This window comes from Pipistrellus hanaki (assembly GCF_964339955.1).
Source record: "Pipistrellus hanaki genome assembly, chromosome: 13".
Classification (NCBI taxonomy): domain Eukaryota; kingdom Metazoa; phylum Chordata; class Mammalia; order Chiroptera; family Vespertilionidae; genus Pipistrellus; species Pipistrellus hanaki.
The window spans coordinates 30,741,696-30,760,880 of NC_140515.1; the positions used below are offsets into that span (position 1 = coordinate 30,741,696).

The following is a 19,185-nucleotide window of genomic DNA, read 5'->3' on the forward strand; positions in this document are numbered from 1 at the left end:
GGTCGAACTGGAACTGCAGGAAAGTTCAGGAAAGCGGGGCCTGGGTTTGAGCAAACACCCTTCAAGGGCAGCTGGACACCTGAATCCCACCGCGCTCCCCACCCCCTTGGCTAGGATGGCGGAACGAGTTAACTGAACTTGGGCACTTTTACAAATACTGCTGTAGAGGATTTAAGATATGCAGATTACATGCCTGACTTCCCTACCACATTTTAGTGGTCAGTTTGTAAAGGTTTTCACATATTTTGTGATATGTGGATAAAATACTTCCAAACAGTGACTGGGTTCAAGCATTTCAAGCTCTTAACTGAACAAGTCCCTTTATTTCCTTAAGCATTTAAATGAAATAAAAAAAGGTATCAACCATTTCCAAGATATAAGGAAATAGGGCATTTAATTGTGAAAGTTAAAGACTGAATGATTGGCTTCATTTTCTTGCTACAAATGTTTTTGAAATCTAGCCTTTTTAGCTGTTTTAAACACACACACACACACACACACACACACACACACACACCTGCCAATTGAATCCCAAAATGATCATTACACTATCATCGGTTATAGGTTTTTGTTAGGTCTGATCAAATAATTGAATCGATACCCCTTCTACTGGTGGGAACTGACTTTTAGATCACTTCACAACCAACATTCCTTTTTGCTTAGGGTCGGCAAACTCATTAGTCAACAGAGCCAAATATCAACAGGACAACGACTGAAATTTTTTTTGAGAGCCACATTTTTTTATTTTAATTTTAATTTTTTTTAATTGATTTTTTACAGAGAGGAAGGGAGAGAGATAGAGAGCCAGAAACGTTGAGAGAGAAACATCGACCAGCCGCCTCCTGCACATCCCCCACTGGGGATGTGCCCGCAGCCAGTGTATATGCCCTTGACTGGAATCGAACCCGGGACCTTTCAGTCCGCAGACCGACGCTCTACCACTGAGCCAAACCGGCTTCTGCAAGAGCCACATTTTTTAAACTTAAACGCCACTTCTTCAAAATAGACTTGCCCAGGCCATGGTATTTTGTGCAAGAGCCACACTCAAGGGACCAAAGAGCCGCCTGTGGCTTTGCGAGCCACAGTTTGCCGACCACGGGCTTAGACCACATTCCATTTGCTAAGACCATCATCCTTTCCCTCCGGACCTTCCCAGGATCTGGACCCGCCCAGAGGATTCCCCACGGAAAAAGCCCGCCTAGAGTCCTTTAACACCCCGACTCCTGTCCCTGGGTGCTGGCTCCATTTTGGGGCTCAGCCCATCTGGTTTTCCAGGTGACCTAATAACGTCAGAATTCTTTACCACTTTTTGCCTCGTGCGTTTCTCCTTCGGCCACGCTAACATGTTCCCCATAAGTAACGAGGGGCTTCCTGTCAGAAACAAAGCCAGCCAGAGGAGGGGCAAGTGCCTGGATCTGTGCCTCATCTTCTTTGATCACTGAAAGGCCAAGGACCGCCCCAAACGTCCTCTGTGACGTTAGATGCACCGTCAGTCCCTTCAACTCCTTACTCGAGTCCAAATAAAACCCACCTTCACAGGGCAGTGCCAGCTTTGCTGTTTTAAGGCAGCTTTTTGTCTATGAATTGTTAAAAGATAAACGGAGGCACATTAACACACGTGAGAGGTGATTTAAGCAAAAATCAGCCAGGCAGTGTCAAGCCAGAGTGAGGAGGAGCTGTTCGCCCACACAAGCCCGGGAGACGTGGAGATGGCGCACAAGAAAGGACACTGGTTGGCTACAGCTTACAGGCTCGTTGGCTGGCTGTGACGGGAGCCACCAACGTGAACACATGCCCCCCTCGTTGCCATGTGCCCTCCTTTCTTCCAGTTGCTTGGGCCACTGGATCTTCTTCAACTTTCCTTCTCCCATGTTCCATCTGTCAACGAGTCCTGTTGGTCCTACCATCAAATATAACCAGAGTCTAACCGGCCTCATTCCCCGCAGTGCCATCACCCGGGACCAGCCACCGCTCTCACCCGGTTAGGATGCCGGCCCACTCGCTCTCACACGCCCTCCCATGCCCTCTGAGGCTTCTCACACAGCAGTCAGAGCAACCCAGAAGGTAAGTGGGTCATGTCACTCTACTACTCAAAACCTTCACCTCAACCTCCTATCTGGCCACACGCATCTTGCTGTTTTGAGCACACATTTTTTTTTTTTTTCTCCTGCTTAAAGAGTCTTCTCTACATATCCTTATGACTCCCTTTCCTCACTTCTTCAGATCTTGGTTCAAATATCTCCTTCCTAGTGAGGTCTTCCCTAACCACCTCTTCTAGCCCCATACATAGCACTTCCACGCTCCTTTCCCTGCTCAGCTTTGCTCCACTGTACCGAGTACCATCTGACATAATACCTGTTCACTTAGGTTTACTCCTCGCCCCAGCATATAACCAGCCTCAGTGATTTGGGCTGTATGCTTACAACTGACACCTAATTTGGGTTCGAGTTTAGGACTGAGACTTGGGGGTCGGTATTTCCCAAACTTTAAAAACAACTGTCTCACAATAACACAAATATCTCAGGCTCCTTAATGGAAAGGGCCTCCAGGTAAAAATTAAGGTTTCACCTGTGCATTTGCATGAGTCAAGGCTGTGTTGAGCCTTTTTGCTGTTTGAATTACAAAATTAGATGTTGGTTTGAATTTTTAAGTGTAAAACCGTAATACTGACAATGGCTTTTTAAAAAATATATTTTATTGATTTTTTACAGAGAGGAAGGGGGATAGTTAGAAACATCAATGAGAGAGAGTCATGGATCAGCTGCCTCTTGCACACCCCCTACTGGGGATATGCCCGCAACTAAGGTACATGCCCTTGACCGGAATCGAACCTGGGACCCTTCAGTCCCCAAGCCGACACTCTATCCATTGAGCCAAACCGGTCTCGGCTTGACGATGACTTTTTAAAACGTATGCCTTCCCACCCCGGAGCCCGCCTGCTATCTTCTCAGGAGATGCTAATATGCCTCTCCAGGGGTCACTTACCCACCCTGCACTGAGAATCTGTCTAAAATGGTGGGTCTTTTTTTTTTTTTTTTTAAATCTTCACCCAAGGATATGTGTATTTTTTTTAAGATTGATAGAAAGAGAGGAAGGGAAAGTGTGTGTGAAAGAAACATTGATGTGAGAGAGAAGCATCGATCAGTTGCTCCTGTACATGACCCCACCCAGGAAGGAACCTGCAAGTGCCCTGATGGAACGATGCTCCACCCGACCAGGCTTTTTCTTTTTATAGAGACAGTGCAGGCAGTGGGGCCTTCGCAGTTCTGGGAGGAGTTGAGGAATACGTTAAATTGGGAAAACATTCAATATTGTTCACAACAGATAAAAGAATTATTTCTTGATAAGCAAAAAATGTTGTGTCTAAGACTGAATTCCATGTTAAAAGTAGATCAATACAAAGAAAGTACAAAGATTTTGATAATATGGAACAAAGAGGACTTGAAAAACAGGGCAAAAACCTAAATAACAGGACTTTAGTAATTAAACCGGTTACAGCAAAAGCATGCCAAACTCAAAGGCTAACACGGGCCAAATAAACAAGGTTTAAGTTTATGTGGGCTGCAAAAAAACAGAAGCTTGAATTTTCATAGAAACGTAGGTTTATTTCGATAGAGACAGACTGAATACAAAGGGCTGAAATAAATGAGTCATTGTTAACAAAAATAATACATTTTCATAAAAATTAGTATTTATTCTTGAACATTACCAGACACTGAATAACCCCACAAATTAGTAAGCATATGCAAATAAACCTATTTTTCTTGTTCTCCGAAAGTGAAACATTTCCTGTTGCACACACCAAACAAGTCAGTACAACGCTAATGACGTGGCAATCGGCTGCTAAAATATTTGTTGCTGGTATTGGTGGAGAGAAATGGCGCACCTGCGCATAAAGCAAGTAAGGGAAATGAATGCAACACGATTATAGTCTTCAGTCATTAGCGAATGTTGCAGTTTGTTAATAATTATGTGTAACAGGATATTGTAAAAACTGTTACGAAATGTTTATTAAAACGTTCCTTACATACCACAGCAAAATATTCGCTGTGGGCAGTAAGTTTGACACACTTGGGTTACACCTTCTCTGCTGTTAATATAAAATATAGGCATAAGCTTAAAAAATGGTAGCAAGTGGTGTAACCAAACTAAGAAATCAAATGCAAAATGACATGCCAAAGAATGAAAAGACTGGACCAGGTGAGGATCTGTATGAGATATCAACTCTCTAAAGACCGGTCAGTTTATTTTGAAGACGGGTTCTTCTCTACGGGTCAGCACTGGCCATTGGCCTAGAGCAGAAGAGAAACAGCAGAGATCAGACACAGCAGAGCCAGGCTCTGTGTACACATAAAGGGACCCTGCTTGGCCTCAGTTCTCTCTCATTTTGGAATCATACAATTTGGAGAGGAAACCCCACTAAAGTATGACCCCCCTTTTTCTTCTGTTTACATCGTGGTGTGGAACCCTAATTCTTTAATATTTCTGACAAGTTCTATTCTGATAACATGGGCCAGTCTGAGCTGGGATCTGGTATTTCAATAAAATAAGATCCTTAGAGATTCAGAACCTTATTCTTTCCTCCTTATTAACCTTAACCTCTTCTGGAGTCATGCGGGCTGTTTTATGAAGGTTGATTTAGAGATGCTCAGAGTGCTACTGAGGTTCTACTGGGAAGGATTCTTGCTCCTCACCTTGGGGGTACAAGAAAGTGACTGACCAGCACTGGGGGCTGTCACTCTGTGTTCTCTGGACAAATCAGCAAAGCGGCAGGACATGATCGAATCCCGACACCCAGAAGGATGCACGGCAAGTTGAGTTCCATTGCAGGCTCACCTGCAGAGTCGGTGTGGCACCTGAGCCACCAGAGACTATGGAGTCAACCTTTTTGAGAAGAGTAGAATGTGAGATTCTTCAAAAAAGCTAACATAGGCTGAACACTCAGCTCTAAATTATTTACCCAGACAGGAGTGAAATATATTCCTGAACACCAGGTGTGTGCATGGTCCAAGGAATGACAGGGCCCTGCACGGCACACGGTAGGCCCTCAAAACAAGTCTGCTGAATGAATAACAAAAAATGACCACAGTCTATCAAACATCAGCCTGGTTAAATGCAAGAATACTGAGCCGTTTCCAACTGCTTTGTTTTCTTAGTAACTGGGAATTCCTCACTTCCATCATTCCCTTACTAATAATAAGCGAGGTACTATTTTAAACAAGAATTAGTAAGAAAGTAAGGTCTCACAAAGAACAGACAGGCTCCTTGTAATTTATTTGAGTTATTTCTAAGCAACAGTTACAAAAGTTTTTAATTTTTATAATACTCTTGATAAGAAAATAAAATTTAAATAAAAATACATTCTCAATAATACAATATGGTTACACAAATGCACTACATTAAGTTTCGATAACTTACATTTTAAAAGTGGACACTGTAAAAACCGATATTTACTAGCAACATATTAATTTCCAAGTTATAAAAATGGAAGCAAATAATATCAACCAAGGCTGGTAATTTAACTTGAGAATAGGTCCTGTATTTTTCACATCAGCACACACACCTGAAAAGCTCTGTTGCATTCTGTCTTTACAGTATGTACCGTTAGGACAAATTAAAGGTGCTTTTACTTTTAACACAATCTGTTTTCTAAAACCCAGTATGAACAAACCTTTCTGGTAAATATATGAAATTAGGCTTCAAAAACAGAGACAAAAGCCACAGCATTTGTCACTTTTTTTTTTGAATAATAAGGAAAGCCTCATTTGACACTTAACCTGTTATATTATAAACATATTTCTTTGGCAAATAAAATCATTCCATTTGATAAATTGTATTTCTGGGAGTGGAAACTTTGCTATTGCCCATCATCTTATTAAATGAATATTAAAACACAAAGTTGAACCAAAAACAAAACAAACAATAACAACAAAACAAGGAAGAGATCACCTCAATGTTCACTGATGGAAGAGGCTAATCTAAGAACCGGAACTGGCATTTATGGCAAGAGTAGTCTGTATCGTTCTTTTCTCTCCTTCTTGGGGTTTCCAGGTTTTTAGGGTGAAGTGAGCTGCCATATATTTTTTCAAGTGTGGAAAAGGCAGAGAAAGCAGATCAGGTAGTAAAAATCAAAGTACTCATAGGTAATGGCAGAGGAATGAGGCCCTTGGGAGACAAACAAAAAAAGCAGTACTAGGCAGACTTACATTAATAAGTCACAGTTTTAAACCGAAACATGTAAATACTCCAAGGTTCAAAGTACCACATTTAGAAAATGTTTCCATTTAAAAAGACAAAATAAAAGTACCGTGGTTTTTAATACTGATGAAGCAAAGTATGTCCCTCTTGACTTCAAGTTGGCAACTTGCTTCGATTGCTTATTTACAGTTACGGTTTTTAGGATAAAGGTAAATTAATAGGATAAAACAGGATTCAAACAGTTGCTTGCCCAAATTCCATTTGGCTAGCAGGCAGTAAGGAAATAGCAATGAAATATAAACATTTTCAGGAAAGCACTATTTCTAAACTTAAACACCGATCATTGAACTGATCATAAGGATTAGATACCACAGAGTATCTAAAGCATAACCTGGGTCTGGGAGCCCAGATTATTAAAGTGCACTGGGCGACTGTTCTGGAGTTGGCTCTCAACTTGGTAACAGTCACACTAGGAGAGGGCGTCCTGATGATGGCCCTTATATAACACAACATGGAGTAGCAGGTGAAGTTGAGTGATTTTCAACCACCTTCGTTCACTGTTTACTCTCTCCTTTTTCAGAAGAAATGTCCTTAGAAGTCATGTTAACCTGAACTCTCAAATCAAGAAAATGAGTACCTGATATTTAAAACAATGGAAAAAAAATTTAGTGGTCTCATTTTATTTCATTTGCCACCATTCGTCCCAAATGTAAACAAGATGCACCCAACAGTGCATGTTCCCTGGCTCCTCCTATCTGAGTTCTGTTTACATCTTACACAGGCAGTTTCCAAAGTTTCTGTCGCTGCTCTTAATGTAATCTGTAAGACTAATGGACCAAAGGAAAATCTTGTATTTTTTTTTCTTTTCTTTTTTGAGGCAGAGGTCTAGGTGTACTAAATAAATGGAAAGTTCTGAGTTATTGGCTGGGATTTTCTAGGAAAACAGCACAACGTTGGCAGTATAGAGCAGGCACTAATGGTAGTGAAAAGTCCACAGAACACGGAGTGTGTTACAAAAGAGATGGTGCGGGGGAGTTCTCCTTTTGTTACAAAGCTTCTTTAGGAAGATTCTTTCTATTTAAAAAAACTTGCAGAAACATGGCTTTCTATACACAGATATGAAGGGAATCTTGGATTTAAAATTCTATAGCAGTACATCAATACAGGATCCCCAAACAGTTGATTCCAATTATTAAATATTAAATACAAAGTGAATGCAGATGATACTGAAGCCAATGTTCATTTTTAAATACTATAAACAAAACATATGTTGAATTGAAAAACTCCAACAAAAATAATATTTTCCAGTTCTGAATCAATTGGTCAAACTCTAAGATGCTTTCCCACCAATTGGATTGTCCCTAGAAAAAAAATAAGAGAAAATCATTTTTCAAAAGTTAAAAAAATATACCATTTTAAAAAGTGACAAATATCGCATAGTATCTATTATTTATAATTTCCCCTTGGTAACCTCTTATGCCAAGTCTTAGTTCATTAACTCAACCAATATTTGCTGACCACCTAACTACCTATTAAATGTCAGGCCCTGTTTCAGAAGCTACAGTTACAACAGTGAACAGAATCGACAAAAGCTTTTGTCCTCCTGGAACTTACATTATGGGAAAGGAAAATAAAACGAACAGGTAAAATATTTAGTACAAGAGGGACTAGTATTTCTTGATAGAGAAAAACAGAGCTGGAGAGGGACATAGTGCGCGTGTACAAGGGGGACCTACTAACGGAGAATGGCCAACACTGGTTAGGGCTCATATGGAAACTTCCTGGGACTCCAAAACCACAAGATACTGTGGGAAGAGAACTGATCACACTAATGTAGAAGAGACAGGATTAGGATGTTTATAATATACTGAGCCTTCCATGCAGGGAGAACATAAACATTTATACCTGTCAGACTGGTTTTTACTGTTCAAAAAGCACAGATATAATCATTAATCTGCATAATTTAAAAAACACACACACCTAAAGTGATGGGGCCAGGATTCCAAGTCCCCTCACCAGTCAGCGGTGTGACCTTGGGCAAGGCACTTCTTTTGCCTGAGCCTCAGTTCCTTAGGCTGAAAGTGGGATTGTAACAACGTTAGGCTGAGGTGAGGATCAATGAGAGAGTGCACCTGTGGCACACACTTATTTGCTGGTCTAAGGACTGTCCTCTCCCTATTTACTTCTGTGTAAATAGAAAAAGACTCCAGTGCTAGTCTGGGACAGTCCTACAGCCGAGGGGAAACTGGGTTAACGTTAGATAAGGTTCTTTTCTCTCGGTGAAGATAAAACAGCTCCTTCTGCCTCTGGACAGTATTATATAAAAACGTGAGGCTCTGAACTATTGTAGCCCATCTGTGAGCACGAGGGGACAGCTGGGGACAGAAATCACCTGTTGAGGCTCAGTGGCTGGATGCACTTTGATGAGAGCACTGAGCTGGTGAGCTAAACAACTGTAGAAGTTAGGACTCAATTTGTGAGATTAAAAGATTTCTTATTGGTTAGGACTTCAACTGGGATTTTCAGTTACTTGCTGCTAAAAACAATCTATGTGATCTGATGTAAAGTACTGGGCACAGTACCTGGTGCTAGAATAAGCTCCTAATAAATGTTAGTTGTGTTGTTATCCACTGTAGTATCCATCTCCAGCTGAGATGGATCTGAAAATCCACTATAAAGTACTCTGGCACTTTGACATCACTTTTTTTTTTAGTAAGAAGTATGTATAAGGCACTATGGGAGGATACTAAGGAGGATGAGGATCAGTAAAAACAAAACAAACAACAGGCTACTAAGTATTCAACTTAATGGATAACGTTAGGATATAACATTAAAAGTAGAGATGAAGTACAGTACCAACATGAGGAAGTGATACCAGAACTGAAAAGCCAAAGATCACTGGCCAGGGAGATTCTTACACAAGAAGGTTCTGAGCTGAGTCTTGAATGATGAAGGTAGGAGGCCTGCATTTCAGGTGTGAGCACAGAGCAATCTCAAACTATTTTTAAAAAGTACCTTAAAAATACTTACTTGCTCCCATATTTTGCACTACTTGATCTTTTCTTCCTATACTTTTCATGAGGTTCATCTAGCTTCTCTATGATGCTTTTTATTTGCTGAATTGTCTTAAAGGTTGTTACAGAATCCTCGATAACAAAGTTTGAATAATCATCAGGTTCTTTCTGTGGTCCTTGATACACTGCTATAGTTCCACAAGCCTCTACAAGGAGCAGCAAAATCTCTGATCAGACAACTATGTTCCATAAATGTAATTAGTAGTAGAAATAAGAACTTTTCAAGTGTCTCAACCTGGGGAGATTTCCCCTGGAAATGCACAGATAACCAAAATACATTCATTTTATTAATTATGATCCTTACATTTATGCAAAAATAGCATTTTTACTTCATGAATATATCTATGAGAAATTCTCCCTCTTTTTGTCATATAAGTAACATTTTGGTAAATATGATTATTTCCAACTTTGAGATAATGCCAAAGCAATACTTCAGGAATTGGTAATTAAGGAACGTGGTTAAATAAAAATATTTTAATCATGCATTACCTTCCATTTTCTGTAGCTTAAGTAAACTGAGGGTAAAAAGGGAATAAATTCTTTCTGTTTCTCTGTCTTCATCAATATCTATCTGGATGTCTGCAGGAACACCTCTATGGTAAAAATGAAATTAAAGACATTGAAAAAATTTCACTTTGTTAACATGTCAAACACCTTTGACAGTTTGAGACTAAAAAACAAAACCACAGAATTTTGCAGAAGGAACCTAAGAAATCTAGTCACATTTGGTAATTAAATTAAACAGGGCCAACAGAGGTTTGGTTATTATGCAACTCGAATCAGAAGGAGGAATTTAAAAGTGAAATTATTTTCATAACCTATGCTTCATCTCAATAGTAACATATTACTTCTTAATTCAAAAGCTGCTCTATGCAATCAGAAAAGAGAGGGCTTAGCCCAGCCAATGTGGCTCAGGGAATCAGGAGATCGTGGTTCAATTCCCAGTCAGGGCACATGCCTGTTTTGCAGTCTTGACCTCTGGTGGGGGGCATGCAGGAGGCAGCTGATCAATGATTCTCTCTCATCACTGATGTTTCTATCCTTCTTTCCCTCTCCCCCTTCCTCTCTCTGAAACAAATAAAAACATCATAAAAACATTTTAAAAAGAGAATGCTTAGTCCTTTTTCCTTGATGTCTTGGCTCAAGTTTACGTGACCCTTTTTTTCTGACTTGTGCCAGCCACTATCAATTTGAGAACATTTTTATCACTCTAAAAAGAAACTCTTTATCCATTAGCACTCTCCATCCCTCCTGCCCTCCTGCCCTCCTGCCCCATGCTACTGCTATTCTACTTTCTGTCTCTATGAATTAACCTATTCTGGACACTATATAAATATCATCCTAAGGTATATGGTCTTTTTGTCTGGCTTCTTTCACTGAGCATGTTTCCAAGGTTCATGTGTATTTGTAGCATATAAAAGTATGTAATTTCACTTTGTGGCTGAGTAATATTCTATTGTACAGATAGACCACATTTGAAACACTACTTTTTAATCAGGAAGAAACTTACGCAGTACATGGCTTGCAGCCGAGAGCATGTTCACTGGTCTCCTGACAGCAGAGCCAGCTGCCATTTAGATATGCAGAGGGATGATAAGAGCTGAGCCTGTTCTGATTGCACCGGCTCACCCTGCAGAGAACGTCTATCCACTCATTAGCTTCTACACAATTATTTGCCTGGACATAGAGTGGTTTCTCCGTATGAATTACTTGGAACATCTTTATAGGCAAATAAGACAAAAAGTTAGTGACAGTCTAAAAACCAACACACAGTATAAAACAGAAAAAGGTTTATCACAGAAATATAGTTTGCTTGGCTAGATAACTGTTGCTGAAGTAGCTTATGAACTGTTCCTTTTCAAACAAGGACAATCTGAGTCACATGATACTAAACTGTTAACCACTATATAATTTTTAGAAGCCACATATGGCCAAAGGAACGCACTATCATATAAATAGAATTAAAGGGAGAGAATTTCAGATGGAGGAAAAGTATACATAATGGCAAAGCAGTGGGAAATAGAGCAAAACAAGGAAATCACCTTGGATGGCTGGATATAATGGTATGCACTGAATGGCAGCAGAAGATAGGATTGCACAGATTGGTTGAGAATATATTACTAAAGACTTAAATGTCAAGCTGAGAAGTTTAATCGGGTTATATTGAGAAAAGTGCCATTAACTTAATAGGCTAGGCAGACTCCATCAACAATAACGGACAATTTTAAGACAGTTCTAAAAAGCAATTGTAAAATATTAGTGATTAATGCAAACATTAAAATGACCAACCTCTGGAAATTTTTCAACTAATTATAAGCAGTTTCAAAAGCTTTAATTATTTCTGTACTTACATTTTTCTTGTTGAAAGAGCTATCTTCCAGTTTTTCCACAGCAAGAATGTTTTTCACTGGAATTGTGTAAAGTGCATCTTTACCTAAAAAGAAAAGTACAACAAAATCAAAACAGTTTCCTCAGAATTATAAAGCTAAGAGGCTAATTCTGTAAGGTTTAAGTTCATCTTCTTGATGGTAGGAGTATAAGTAAGTATAGATTTCCAAACTGCACGCATATAAATATTCTTTGTTTAATGGAACAGATAACTTTTGATTATTTTCTATAAAGTGACTTCCTCTTTACTTTTTTTGAGTATAAATTTAAAACATTTTCAAGAAAAAAATGTGGAAATAAATTTGATCTCTATATAGAAAATAAAAATATTATAATTATTTTTTATATACCTAGAATTATTTTTATTTTACATAGGTCATACTAAAAAAGCATTCTTAGTTGATTAGAACAAATTCTCATAAATCTTTTCTTAACATTCAATATAATTTGGTAAAATGTTATAATAGTTTGTAATATTAATATTAAATGGAGACTGAAAAAAAAAAAATAGCGACAGAGGCCTATTCGGAACTTAATTTTCATTCATGGAGTTATTACCTGAGCATTGAATCTGTTAGTATCTGGGTAAATTTTTCTGGTGTTCTAATATAATTAAGGGGTAACCCTCAAAATAATGACTTTTCATTGAAAATTGTTCATTACTATCACATGTTGGCTGGTCAGCTAACTAGAGCTACCAAATTAACTCTAAGAGATACAGGGAACAAAAGTAAAAAATTTATTTCATACAGTGAATCTTTAACCCAATTTAAGAATTTGGAAATTTGAGTTTGCTAAAGAAGTTCCAGTCCTGGCTGGGATAGCTCAGTTGGTTTGGCATCATCCTGTGTACCAAAAGGTTATGGGTTTGATTCCCAGTCAGGGCGGGCACAAGCCTGGGTTACAGGCTTGATCCTGATCCTGAGAGGGTTGGGAGATAGGCTGGGGGGGGGGGGGTGCTATGCCTAGGGGCCAACCAATAGATGTTTTGGTCTCACATTGATGTTTCTCTCTCCATCTCCCTCTAAAAAAAGAAGTTCCATAATAATATGGAATGAAGAATATGATGCACTTCAACTTATAATTTTCGTGAGAACAGACTTGATTTCATATAATCATAGAAACTATAAACAAATAGGATTATGACTTTTTCTGGTCATTTTGTAATGTTGTTCTTAGAAAGTCAAAGCTTTACTTTCTTTGCCCAAACTTTATTTAATGACATGTAGATTAAAGTGCTAGAGGTTAAGACCTTTACATTTTACATTAGTCCATGTAATGTACAGCTTTTTGGTCAAAGGCAGTAATATTTGTTTATTAAAGGCTTTCTGTCTTAAACAGAGAGGTTAATATAGACTATTTGCTAAGCCTAGTTCCTATTAGAAAATCAAAAATTTGTGTAATTCAAGCAAATGTGACATATAACTTAAAAAGAAAACATAAAATCACTAATTCAACTACTGTATTGAATGTGTACTATATACCAGACACTGTATCTCACTTGGGACTAAGCAGTAAGCAGAACTAATAGGCCCCTAATGAAGTTGACATTTACTAGTAGGTCTTGAAAGACTGACATAGATAAATATGTATTAGGTGGAGATGAATGCTATAATGAAAATTACCTTAAGTGATGTTATAGAAATTGGGAAGTTATTTTAAATTGGGTGGTTAGGGGAAACAAAATTTTCTAAGGAAATTACATTTTACTTAAACAAATACAAATTGTAAATGCACAGGATAAGAAAAGACTAACAGCAGTCTCCTGAAAGCAGACAAGGTCAAATTTATGGCAGGGGAAATGGGGAGGGAGGAAACTCAAGAAAGCCACAGGCGACTACATGTAGCGTAGAAGATGTCTGCAAAAATAGGACTGGTTAGAAGACATCTTTAAGCCAGAGTCAATGGACACACTAAGACACACATAAGGATAATTAGTCGGCAAGCTGCATCTGGAACAGCTGGGCCAATTAGGTCCTCCTATTCCCCCTAACCCCCCAGCTTGCGCTAAGCATCAGTCAACAGAGGCACATATCCTGGGCTAAAGCAGCAAGGATGCATACTGGGCTGCAGAGCAGTGCCATGTCACAGGTAGTTGCCTCAGGAGGGAAGAACACCCACACCAGGAAACAAGCACTAGCACCCTTACCCCTCCCTCACAATCAAGGGCCATAAGCCACTGACCACTCGAGCAGTGATCAAACTGTAAAACACAAATATGAGCAAATCACAAAAACCACCAAAGAAATGAACAAATATGAGCAAATCACACACACAACACAAAATCACCAAAGAGATGAGGAAATCATCAAACTCTAAAGGAGAGATACACATAGCACAACAAAGAGAGGAAATCAAAGGAAACTGTGACAAATTATGGGGCAGAAGACATGTCTGTAGGTGCCGATCTACACTACAGGGGGCACCACAGAGGTTACAGAGAATTTAAAAATCTCGCAGGAAATTTCTATTTTTAGATTTGTTGAATATACAAAGAATGCACATACCCTAGGATTGCTATATTTGTTAATTTCTGGACAAATTATAATATGGTATACACAGAGAAAGCATACTGCTCCCAGACACATATATTGTCATGTAATCAGAGTTAATTCACAGTAAACAGAATTTTAAAGTAAATTATTAAAACAGAAGAGTACTGAGAACTCTCTAAAAAATATGTACAAATAAGACAAAGAAACTGTAAGTAAAAAAGTTAAGAGCCTGAGTGGATAGATTTAGAAGTTTCAATAGCTGTCTAATACGTATTCCAGAAACAGAAGAGAAATAGTGTTCAGGAGAAAATTACCAATGAAAATGTCCAAGAGAATCAGGGAGAAACCTTCAGATGAAAAGGATCCATCAAGTACTGAGCAAATAGAAGCAAAAAGTCAATACCTATACAGTTGACTGTAAAATATCAAAACTTGAAAGCTAAAGGAAGTCTTAAATTTTTAGGAAGAAGAATAAAGATTGAGAATTAGAGGACTGACATAAAAATTCTCACCAGCAACAATGAAAACTAGCAAACCATTGAGTATTGCCTTTTAAACATATATACATATTTTTATTGATTTCAGAGAGAAAGTGAGATAGAAACATCAATGATGAGAGAGAATCATTGATCACCTGCCTCATGAATGCCCCCTACTGGGGATCAGGGCCACAACCTGGGAGTGTGCCCTTGACTGGAACCGAACTTGGGATCCTTCAAACCCCAGGCTGACACTTTATCCACTGAGCCACCAGCTAGGATTCCATGGAGTAATATCTTAAAAGTTCTGAGGAAACATAATGTTAAATTCAGTCTAACTATCATTGAAGAGCTAGGGTAAAATAAACACTTTTTAAAAAATATGCAAGGGAAGAGAAACCAAGATGGCGGCATAGGTAAACACCTAAACTGCTGCCTCGCACAACAATTTCAAAACTACAGCTAAAAGATAAAATGTCTATCACCCAGAACCACGGGAAAGTTGGCTGAGTGGAAGTTCTACAACTACCGTGTTTCCCCAAAAATAAAACATCCTCCGAAAATAAGACCTAGAGCATGGAAAGATAAGACATCCCCTGAAAATAAGACCTAGCGCAACTTTGGGAGAAAAAATTAATATAAGACACTGTCTTATTTTCGGGGAAACAGGGTAGAAGGAAAGAGAAAAGAGCATAGTGCTGAAAAGTTGAGGTACAGAGGCGCATGAATCGGGCTGGCAGCGGGCAACTGGGTGGGCTGTTTTTTTTTTCAAACAGAAGGGAGACAAGCTTCCAATTACTCTGAAATCCAGTTTCTGGGGAGTCACGGGGACCCAAACTCCTACAGGGAGAAGCTGGAATGTCGGCCATCGGGTTGGAAAGTGAGGGTGACTTTCTTGCAGAGGTGTGCGCAGCAATCATTGTTTGCTATGCTGGGACACGGGACATGGGGACTTGAAAACAGAGAAAGGCAGACTGGCAGCCATTGCTGTTTGCCACGCCCTAGCCTAGTGACTCCCTGAGACCCAGCCTCTCACATCTACAAATACACACAAGCTCTGAGCAGCAGCTTTTACATATAAATGGCCTGCCCTGTCGCAGCTTAACCAAACTAACTGCAGCTCCGGTCAGATAGCTCCAAAACCTCCAAACCCCAAGCAAAGAGGAGAAAACTATAGTTCTTGCTGTAGCTCCTGCTGGGTGGCCTCAGACAGTAGCTGACCTGCACCCCATTGGAGATCCAGAAGCTAATATATCTAGTGGTCTGTGTGAGATGAGACAAGATTTCAATTACTCTCATAAGGAACACATTCAATAGGCAGACTCAGTGAGCACCAAAGCCCCACTGGAACAAGTCCTGTCCCATAAGCATGTTTCTAGCACAGCAATTCTTCTGTTATAGACACAGCAGGTCCTCACAGCCAAGTGGCCTAGAGGTCAATTCCTCCCAGTGACATCAACAACAATTAAGACTTAACTACAAGGCTGTACAACCAGTCCATAAAGGGGTGCACCAAGAGTGTCCACCTCAGGTAACTGGGAGGCTGACCAATTGAACCATATAGGACACCTAGCACACAAAGCCACCCTACCAACTCAGAGAAGGAGCAAAAATGAGGAGACAAGGTTATAGATCACAAATGAAAGAAATGGAGGAGAACAAATGATTGGATACAGAGTTCAAAACCACGGTAATAAGGTTTTCAAGAATTTCCTAGAAAAGGCTGATAAATTTAATGAGACTCGAGGATATGAAAAAGGGCCAATTAGAAATTAAACATACACTGACTAAAATAAAAAGTATTTTACAGAAACTTAACAGCAGACTAGAGCAATGCAAGAATCAAGTCAAAGGTTTGAAATACAAAGAAGCAAAGAACAATCAACTGGAAAAGCAAAAAGAATCCAAAAAGTTGAAAATAGTGTAAGAAGTCTCTGGAACAACTTCAAACGTACCAACATCAGAATTATAGGGGTGCCAGAAGAAAAGAGAGAACAAGATACTGAAAACCTATTTGAAGAAATAATAACCAAAAACTTCCCTCACCTGGTGAAAGAAATAGACTTACAAGTACAGAAAGTGCACAGAACCCCAAACAAAAGGAATCCAAAGAGGACCACACCAAGACACATCATAATTAAAATGCCAAGGGCAAAAGACAAAGAAGTGATATTAAAAGCAGCAAGAGAAAAACAGTTAATTACCTACAAGGGAGCACCCATATGATTGTCAGCTGATTTCTCAACAGAAACTATGCAGGCCAGATGGGAGTGGCAAGATATATTCAAAGTGATGAATAGCAAGAACCTATAACCAAGATTACTCTACCCAGCAAAGTTATCATTCAGAATTGAAGGGCAGATAAAGACCTTCACAGATAAGAAAAAGCTAAAGGAGTTCATCAACACCAAACCAGTGTTATATGAAATGCTTAAAGGTATTCTTTAAGAAGAGGAAGAAGAAGAAAAAAGTAAAGATAAAAATTATGAACAACAAATACATATCTATCAACAAGTGAATCTAAAAATCAAACGAATTAAAGATCTGAGAACAGAATAAACTGGTGAATATAAAAGATTCAGGGGCATAGAATGGGAGTGGATTGATAATTCTCAGGGGGAAAGGGGTATAAGGGGTACGGGAAGAGAGTGGACAAAAATCATACACCTATGAATGAGGCTGGGGGGAGGGGAGAGGAGGTAAGGGCAGAGTGGAGTGGGAAGCGGGTGAAGGGGAGCTATTGGGGGGAAAAAGGAGAAAGAATTGTAATAATCTGAACAATAAAGATTTATTAAATTAAAAAAAAACATGCAAGGACTCAGACAATTTATCAGCTATAAAGCTTATCTGAAATATTTCCTAATAAATAATGAATCCAGAAAAGAGAATTATGTTATATAAGAAATATATAACATTTCTGGGCAGGGTGGGGTGGGAGGATCCTGCCTTTTTCTCTCACTCTTGATATCTGATCCTCTTGCAAATCCTGTGAGTACTATCTTCAAAACAGACCTGGGATGGGATCCATTTTTACCACCTTCATTGTTACCAACTGGCCCCCCTGCCCCCCCTCCCCGGGTTACTGCAACAGCCCCTTAACTGGTCTCCTTGAACCCTGCATTCTACTCTTCTCACAGCACTCCACACGACATGAGGGGTTAACCCCATTAAAATGTTATTCCTCTGCTTAAAACTCTCCAATGTCTTTCCATCTTAAGAGTAAAAGACTTCCAATGGTCCACAAAGCCCTATAAAGTCTTACTTCTCCATGATCTCTTGACATCCATTTCTATGATTACCTCTTGCTCGTTTCCTTTTCCTTAGCTGCAAGAGCTTTCTCATGTTTCTTGAATACTCTAGGCAAGCTTCTGTTTCAGGGCGTTTATACTGGCTGCCGTTAGTTACATCTGCATTACTACTACACCAAATATCCACATGGCACATTCCCTCAACATCTTTAGGTCTTTGCTGAAATGTCACTGTCTTAGGACATTTAAAAAAAATTTTAATATCGCAACTCTACTTAATAAGCCCATCATTCTATGTTCCCCTTATTTTTTTGTCCATCTCATTTATTATTAACCAATATACGACATACTTTCTTTTTAAACCCTCCCCAAGGACATGCTGAGAGAACAGAGAGAAAGATTGGCTGCCTTCCATACTGCCCTGACTGGGAATTGAATTGGCAACCTTTCGGTGCTTCGGTGCACAGGTACATAGTACTTTTTTGTATGTATTGTCTATTACTACTAAATAGTAACATCCACAAGGGCAAGGATTTTGGTATGTTTTATTCACTCCAAGTCTAGAACAGTGTGAAGATTAAAAAAAAAAAAAAAAAAAAGATGAAAATCAAGTCAACCCAAATGTATTAAGATTCCTGTTTAAAGCTTCATGGGAATTTCTTTTACAGCGTCCACAAGCTATATGAGCTAGAACATTTGCTATCACATGGAAGTTGTGTAGGCTGTATGTATGTACCTGAATATGTGAGGTCTCCCAAAAGTAGATAATATCTAATCAAATTTGGAGAACACAGGATAAAATATCAGAGATTAATTTGTTAATAATCTATTATTACTATGCTTGGTGAACAGTTTAGAAGCCTAGAGCAGTGGTTCTTAAAATAATTCAAATGACAACATATCTAGAAAATATGGCCTTCTTTGAAAAACACCATTTATTTAAAACATTTACTAATGCATTAATGAAGGAAGTAAAACATGGCCCTAAACACTAAGGCTTTTAAAGACTAGAGGAAGAGAGAAAAGTAAGGACCACTTATGTAACAGAAGTGATCACTAAAGCCTTAAAGAAACATAGTAAAGGAATAGCTCAACTGAGGTGGCTGGAGGCTTATCAATGACTTCTGTAAAGAGCGAACACTGGATTTGATGCTAAAGGACAGCAAATTACACAGGTGAAGAAAAGGGGATTTCTAGGTAGCTCATATGCAAAAGCACGAATGTAAAAGATACAAGTTAAAGAATTGCAATGTAGTCTGGTGAAGTGACATAGGGAGAATGCAAAAAGAGAGGCTGGGCGAGA

General features: G+C 39.0%; 1 protein-coding gene across 2 annotated transcripts in view; it reads right to left on the reverse strand.

Moving 5' to 3' along the window:
- Positions 1-5,255: 5,255 nt before the first annotated feature.
- Positions 5,256-19,185, reverse strand: part of RASA2 (RAS p21 protein activator 2) — a 113,052-nt gene continuing 99,122 nt past the window's right edge. For both annotated transcript variants that reach the window (XM_084902718.1, XM_084902719.1), the window contains exons 20-24: positions 11,624-11,706; positions 10,783-10,991; positions 9,762-9,865; positions 9,229-9,418; positions 5,256-7,559 (exon numbers count right to left, since the gene is read on the reverse strand). In XM_084902718.1, coding sequence (XP_084758844.1) covers positions 7,529-7,559; positions 9,229-9,418; positions 9,762-9,865; positions 10,783-10,991; positions 11,624-11,706 — 617 coding nt within the window. In that variant the 3' untranslated portion in view covers positions 5,256-7,528. The remainder of the gene's footprint in view (positions 7,560-9,228; positions 9,419-9,761; positions 9,866-10,782; positions 10,992-11,623; positions 11,707-19,185) is intronic.